The sequence below is a fragment of the Vigna unguiculata genome, chromosome 5 (genome assembly GCF_004118075.2).
Source record: "Vigna unguiculata cultivar IT97K-499-35 chromosome 5, ASM411807v1, whole genome shotgun sequence".
Classification (NCBI taxonomy): Eukaryota; Viridiplantae; Streptophyta; class Magnoliopsida; order Fabales; family Fabaceae; genus Vigna; species Vigna unguiculata.
The window spans coordinates 8,905,682-8,914,041 of NC_040283.1; the positions used below are offsets into that span (position 1 = coordinate 8,905,682).

General features: G+C 30.2%; 1 protein-coding gene across 1 annotated transcript; it reads right to left on the reverse strand.

The window, feature by feature from the left end:
* Window positions 1-6,320: 6,320 nt before the first annotated feature.
* Window positions 6,321-7,773, reverse strand: LOC114185674 (short-chain dehydrogenase reductase 2a). The gene is made up of 2 exons (XM_028073542.1): window positions 7,602-7,773; window positions 6,321-7,282 (listed from the first exon to the last, which is right to left on the reverse strand). The coding sequence occupies exons 1-2, from the start codon at window positions 7,679-7,681 to the stop codon at window positions 6,463-6,465; spliced, it is 900 nt and encodes a 299-aa protein (XP_027929343.1). The 5' UTR covers window positions 7,682-7,773; the 3' UTR covers window positions 6,321-6,462.
* Window positions 7,774-8,360: the final 587 nt, after the last annotated feature.

Genomic DNA, 8,360 nt, shown 5'->3' on the forward strand with positions numbered 1-8,360 from the left:
AAACTATACATATTTTTAACTTAATCCAAACATTCATTCCACAAGTTCACTAATTTTAAATTCTTGGAGATAAGTTCTAAAACTTCTTATCTAATTTTACACAAAATTTGCATTAGAAATGTGTTTAGAATGATAAAGAAATTACAATGTATACGTGTATTATCAAACTTCTAATTGTTCAATACTTATATTAAGTTTGACTAACTAATTTTTTGGTTTTTTTTTTTCACTGATAGGCAATCCAGTTGGGTAAATTATGGTAGTAGGCATTTTTTTAAAAAAAATTACCATTATAGACAAAACGTGTGAGGAATGAACGTTTTCTGATGAAGAAATCGTTATACCCCCATGCGTTCTTAGGTCAAATCTGGTCAGAGGATGAAATCGTGTGGGGGTGGACGATTTTAATAACGAAATCATGGGGGGGGGCATGACGTTTTCAAGAAGAAAATGTCTTAGGGTGTGACGTTTTTAAGAGAAAATGTGTCAGGGGTGCATGTTTTCACCTTTTTTCTTTTTTTTTTCTGCTTTGCGCACCCTCCATCCAGCTTTCTACGATTCTGGATCCTCGTATTCTTTTGTATTTTATGCAATATGAACATGCTTTTAAGTGGTTATATATTGAAATCGTGTAGGAGGAACGTTTTTCTCTATGTAATCGATTACACTGTGATTTAATTGATTATTGCATGCGTTGTAATATTTTTGGTTTAATGTAATCAATTACGGACAAACTGTAATTGATTAGAGAATGAGTGCATTATTTCTGGTTTAAATGTAATCGATTACAATTGTAATCGATTACGGTACTAATTTTTTTTTGTAAAAAAAGTTGATTAAATTCGAATTGGATACAAAGACAATCATAATAATTTGTAATAATTTTATAGAGTTTTTTCGTCCATTAGAGAATAAACTATTTGAAATTATAGTGGATGAACGCATAAGATATGTTAATGTCATAAAAATTGTCTTAATTTTGACATTGAAGAAAGAAGAAAAAAACATTAAAAAGTAAATTAATTGAAAATAAAAATGAACAAATTATTGGCGAAATGGACATTGTCCCTTATGATGACCCTTAGTGCGACAATAAGAGCATTTTTTTGGTTTATCCGTAATGGGTTGATCCATTTCGTTATGGATCCTAGTTATTGTAGGTCGTCCGGAAGCCTTGCGCCTAGTTTGCGGGTCTGGAATGAAATTAGGACATGTATATGTTGACCAACAGTCCTCATTTCGCAATGGGTTAGTGCGACAATAAAAGCATTTTTTTGGTTTATCCGTAATGGGTTGATCCATTTCGTTATGGATCCTAGTTATTGTAGGTCGTCCGGAAGCCTTGCGCCTAGTTTGCGGGTCTGGAATGAAATTAGGACATGTATATGTTGACCAATAGTCCTCATTTCGCAATGGGTGGAATTGGATTTGATAAGCCTTATTTATGTAATCAAGGTTGTAGAATGGATTGATAAAGCATGTTCATATTGCATAAAATACAAAAGAATACGAGGATCTGAATCATAGAAAGCTGGATGGGGGTGCGCAAAGCAAAAGAAAAAAGAAAAAAGGTGAAAACATGCATCCCTTGCACGTTTTCTCTTAAAAACGCCACACCCAAGACGTTTTCTTCTTGAAAACGTCATGTCCCCCACGATTTCGTTATTAAAATCGTCCACTCCCACATGATTTCATCCTCTGACCAGATTTGACCTAAGAACGCATGGGGGTATAACAATTTCTTCATCAGAAAACATTCAGCGCCCACACATTTTGCCTATAATGGTAATTTAAAAAAAATGCCTACTACCATAATTTACCCAACTGGATTGCCTATTAGTGAAAAAAAAACCTAAATTTTTATTTCAAATTTAATTTACTTTTAGTATATAAAATTTAAAGCAAAATTTTCCATAATTCTTAAAATTTAGAAAAAAAAATCGCTCAAAATTCAGAAGTATATTCAATTTTAGTTTCGAAATACTACATTTTAAAAATTAAAGAAAATTTTAAATCTTAAATCATAAACATTGATTCTTAAAATTCCATTGTAGTTTCTCATATTTAATGCTTATAAACTATTTTTTTAACTTTTAAAGAACTAAAATACTTTTGAAAATTTTAGTGACTAAAACAAAAAATACTCACAAATTTTGGAATTAAAATTGTAACTAAAATATTATTTATTTAGATTTTGGTGTAGAATCGCTAGATTTTTATTTTATGTTTTAATAAGTTTATTATCTTTTAATTCTGAAACTTTTACTTTGTCTTTTTTTTTTTGAAGATTGACTCTGTCAAAAAGTTGCAGAAATCTTTGGAACAAAATTATTTTGGTTTAAAAAAGTGATCACATGTTTTCTGAGATTATGATGTGTCAGAACTGAAGTTAACAATACCGTTGTAAAGACAAATATTCTTTTCAATCACCATAAGATAAAAAAGAAATTCAAAAAAGAAAAATTCAAAAACAATATCTCATAGATGAAAAAATTTCATTCTTCAATTTTTATTATAATATTATTTTCACTATTAAGTTCTTCCCTCTTTGTGAAACAAATTATATAGCTGGACCTATAACATGGTTTGCAGAAATTTAATTACAAAAATATATAAATTAATTAAAAGAATTATGCATTAAGTTAATTTTACAAACATTTTCATATTATTTTTTCTAAAAGATTATTTCTAGTTTACATATGTTGAATTTAACTATAAAATATTTTTAATTTTGTTTTTCTCTTAGAAATATTGACGTAAAAGTTTGAATTCAAGTCTTTCTCACCTTTTAAGCCATTTCTAATTGAGCTTAAAAATATTAAAACTGTATATAACAAGCAAAAGACTTGAGGTAATATCGTCATGCCACCTTTTTTTTATTCACATGCTATTGCTTCCTGCAATCCATAATTAATAATTTCAATTTTGAATTTCTATAATCCAAAATACAAATCTATAAGATTATATATATCTAAAATATATAAAATTGATATTTTTGAATTTTAAATTATACAATTCAAAATATCTACGAATTGTACAAATAAAAATTTTAATTAAAACAAAAAAAATCTTACACCATCTTTTTAATTAATTTCAACATAGGTATAATTGAAATTTTAAATGTATGGGGTGCATGAAGGAAACATGGCTGTACAGGAAGAAATCTCCTATAATGGGCTTTATCACACTCTTCCCACACGATAATATTTTTGTGGCTTGTTTTGGCAAGTGCTATATTCTTATCAAAATTTTCCCATTCAACACAAAACCTGCACTAGAGTTATTATCGTTAGAAAGTATATTATTTTTAGGTTAAATATTTTTTTATTTCTTAACTTTCAGCGAATTTTGAAATTAGTTTATTTTAAAATTTTGGATTAATTTAGTCTTTCATCTTTTAAAATACGTGAATTTAGTTATTTTAATCAAATTCCGTCAAGTTTATTTGACAATTCAAACGCGTTTCATAATAGTATTTGACTTAATATTAAAGTAAAAATGTGTCAAATAGTATAAACAACTCAAATATAATCTTGAAATGTGTACGAAACATAAAATAAATCTAATAAAGTTTGATTAAAAGGATTAAATCCACATATTTCGAAAGATAAAAAACTAAATTGGTCCAAAATTTCAGAATAGACTAATTTCAAAATTCACTGGGACCAAAAAACATATTTAACCCCTTTTTTTCCATATTTCCACAGCACTTTAAACGTTTGTGTGAAAAATAGAATTGGATTTCCCTTTTATTCATGAATTAGGGTTTATAACATCCAGATTTAAGGTGAATTCCAAAAAATTATAAAATATGAATTAAAATAAAAATCAAACTCAAAAAAAATATTTTTTATGGATAACATCAATGCAAAAGTAGAGAAATTTTATTAAGTATAAGTTTGTGCCCACTGTATCCAATACGCTTATACTTGTGAGTTGATGCACACATTATGTGTGTTAGTGTTTTACTCAAATTTCCAATATATTCAATATAACAACCAGAAAGCATGAATAAGTGCTGACAATTTTGTATGCATATTAACCCAAAAAAAATATTATATTATCTCAAAATTGTCACTAAATAATCTTGAACAGATTTAAATTTCATAAAATTTGAATAAGCTGGACATATATATACTTAATAATATCTTGTTGGAAGAAATAATGCACAAAAATCATCAAAGAGATATGGTTGGTGGTAGCTACAAATCACAAATATAACAAATAAATACATTGCATCATTTTAGCTCTCTAAGAAACTTATTGTTTAATTGATTGCACATTAAAGACAATAAAGCCTTTTTACAAGCTACCTAATTCCACTAATGTGAATAATTTGTACAAATTTTAAGTGGGTCTTGTCCCCTCTTCGTGTACAATATTCACAATTTTATATATAGCAAAGCACTAAAAAGTTGGAATCATATTTAAAAAAATATTCATTGGACCCAAAACCTCAACTTCAATTTAAATAAGATTTAGAAGGTAAATAAATAAACAACTATGATGACACACACAAAAACTAATACTTCTCATTTCTACGATATATGTAAAAAACCTTTCTAAACAAATTTACATATTACAATTTAGTATGTGAGTCTAAGTCTCACATTAGATAGAAATGAAAAAGTGAAGCACCATATAAGAATGAAGACCCATAAATTTATGTTTTTAAGATTTTTGATTGAGAATGATTTCAATATTTTATGTGGTTGGATTCGGATTTCATTAGTGTTTATTCTTCCCAGTGAAACCTTCTTGTAATCCTAATAAATTTGAATCAACTCTAAAGTATTTGTTGTAATTGGAATTTATATATGGAAAATCATATTATGTTAATATTGACATATTAATAAAATAATATATGATGGCTCATAAAATGCGTGCATGTTGAATATTTCACACATTTCCCAGTCTTGAAGACCTTGATGATTTTGAAATCTGTGTTATAACTTACAAATCACGATTCAATATAAAGTAGTTAGTGCATCAACATTAGGGTCCAAACCTAAACAAGATACGAGTCATGATTATCTTGAACAAGATATTGAGCTTAACAATTTTTAAAACCCCACAATCCCCAGCTTTCTTCGCTGTCGTATCTAATTTTCTAATAACAAGTTTTGTGTTTGATTCCCACACAATGGGATTCTTAAGGTCAACCAACTAAAGTGCCCTTAGATAAAGGGCTACGTGCCCCTCACAGCTCACACAAAACCCTATTTGGGTCTTCTCAATCTTTAAAATGCAAAAAACAATGTTAGTATATGATTGTTCATCAGAATACTCTGCATTTTCATCAACTTGGTTGTACTTTGTGAACTACATCTTGGGTGATTCAATATAAACTAATGAAGCTCATAAATCATGCATCTTTCTATAATCACCCTGTGAACTACATATTGGGTGATTCAACATAAACTAATGAAGCTCATGAATCATGCATCTTACTATAATCACCCTCTCCATTCTCATGAGAAAGCAAGTGTTGTGGGTGCCACCTAATTAATGCTCTCCCTTTCATGCTTGATTATTTTTGTTACAAGATCATTACATCTCTTGTATAGTTTTGTTTAAGATTCTATCGATTGTTTTGAGAATTCAAAAATCTAAGTCTCACATTGAATTGAAATAAGAAAGTTAAATTTATATAAAAATAGATATTCATAAATTAAGTTTAAGTCACACATTGAATAAAATTGAGAAAGTTAAATAATGAAAATTCATAAGTTCTTTGTTTTAAGATTTTAGGTTAGAGGTAAGGTGAGTTCCTTATATGTAGGTTTGACTCATATCTCATTAATGTTATATTTTTCTTGTGATTCTCCTTTGAAAGATCCATCAATAGTATTAGAATTGAGGTTTTAGATTAGAGGTTGTGTCAATTCCTTTATGTAGGTTAAACTCATGTCTCAATTAAAGATATGTCAATTTTTTATGTGTGAATTATACTCGTATTCATATTGTATTTCTCTCCGATGATTCTCACTTCTAAGTCTTTGATCATGTAATAATTTTTCTAATCATTTAAAATAATTATATGTTTACGTACTCAGAACATAAATTCAAACTACTAATTACTAAGTGAATTTTGAAGAACACCACATGCCAGGGAAAAAACAATATCGCACCCAAAATTAGTGATGTTTCGGTATATTCAAAAAGTTTCTTGTACAATCAACATAGTCTTTGAAACCTTTTTTTATGATATGATAAGGATTCAACCATCGGAGACCGAGTTGAGATCAGATAGTTGACTTAACCTATGTTTTTGATTGAATGAATGACTACAAATCTTTCAAGGCATAGAGTATTCAGTCTTCAAAATAACTGCAACTGTGCATACTGAATTATTATTGATACAGAATCATTGTACAAGGTTGAAACATTTGCATGATCCTACACCGACAGCTACCAACTATGAAGAAAAACAAGGAACATGAATATACCAAGAAATTGAAGTTACAATCCAATACAATTTCTTGAGGAAGTGACTCCACCATCCACAACAAGATTGTGGCCACTCACATACTTGGATTCATCACTAGCAAGATAAAGTGCAGCCTCAGCAATGTCCACTGCCCTCAAAGTTGTTCCTCTCAAGTTGGCAAGACTTCTAACAAACTCCTCCATTTTCTCCACCTCCTCTGGTAAGGGCACCCCAAAATTGATGCCCTCTCCATCTTCACAAGACCTCCATGCATTCACAAGCATGGAAGTAGCCACCCCAAATGGTGAAATGCAATTCACCCTTATCCCATACTTCCCCAGCTCACAAGAAGTGTTCTTTGTAAGCCCAACTATGGCATGCTTTGAGGCTGTGTAAGCATGTGGTCCTAGCCCCCCCATCACCCCTGCAACACTACAAGTTGAGATTATGCACCCTACTCCTCTTGGAATCATCACCCTTGCAGCATGCTTCATTCCCAGAGCCACACCCTTCACATTCACACACATCACTCTGTTAAACTCATCAGGATCAAAGTTCACAATGCTCTTGTTCTTGGACTGGTTCCCTAGCACCCCAGCATTGTTGAACATGATGTCAAGGTGTCCATAGCGAGAAACTGTGAAACTAACCAAATTCTCAACCTCTTTCTCCAAGCTTACATCACAGTGGACATAGGTGGCTGAAGGAGACAGTGTCTCGGCTAGCATGGCTCCAGCTGCATCCTCAACATCAGCAATCACCACCTTTGCACCATGCTTCACAAAAACTCTCACAGTTGCTTCTCCTATGCCCCTAGCACCCCCAGTTACAATAGCAATTTTTCCCTCCAACCTGAAGTATAATATCAAACATTTAACGGGCAAGAAATAACAATAACTTTCAAGGTTGTTGGTTTTTATGTGGATAATAACAGGCAAAAATTCTTTATATAGATTTTAATAACAAAATAACATTAATTCAATGTTATAAAACCATTAGACCATGTTAAAGATAATGTGTAGTTTCTCCTTAGAAGTTGAATGAGCTGAACAAGATTGAAGATTGTGAACTAGCGAATGATGGGTGGAAGAGACTTTTCATTTGCCAAAAAAAAGTGATTTGCAAAGTGTAAAGCTAAAGAGAGAAACCAGTGAAGCACAAAGTTGAGTACCTCTTAGAAGAAGGACAAAAGGTGGTGTCTGAAACCTGTGGAGGAACTGGTTGAAGGGGTTTCTCAGACATCACAATCATGGTTGAGAATGGAAAGAGAGCAAAGGTCTGAGAAAAACAGAGGAAGCAGAGGGTTTTGCAAAATGGTTGGTGTTTCAAGTGCAAAACCCATATATATATATATATATATATATATAAACACGTGTGCATACAAATCTACTACTATATATTTAAGGAATATTATAGTAAAGAGAACTATGCTATCAACATGTATGGTGGTATTTGACAAAAATAAATTTTATTTAATTAAAAAATTAAAATTAAAGAAGAAAAGAAAAATAGATTAATGTGAGGGATGTGTTGTTATTGCAGACAATAATTTTTATTTCCAAATATTCAAAGATATGTATCCCTTTTAGAAATCGAGATGATATCTATTCTCTTTCTTGTATATTCAGAAATAAACAAAAAATTACTTAAAACCAACTCTTCAATGGAATATGAATTTATGAATGGTTATATGAAATTTGTTGTATATAAATATATATTTGTTGGATTACCTTCAAATCTTACTATTAACTTGGATCAATTAATCTTAAAATAAAATAATGTTTTCAGTCAGAACCGTGTATCCAGCATTAAATTTCATAGCTTAAGAAACGCAAGTAGTTAACGACCTGTATTAAATACATGTTAACATGAATCACATAGGTGTGACGTTGACTTTAAGTTATGAGTTTAAGTTATCCGATTATTCAAC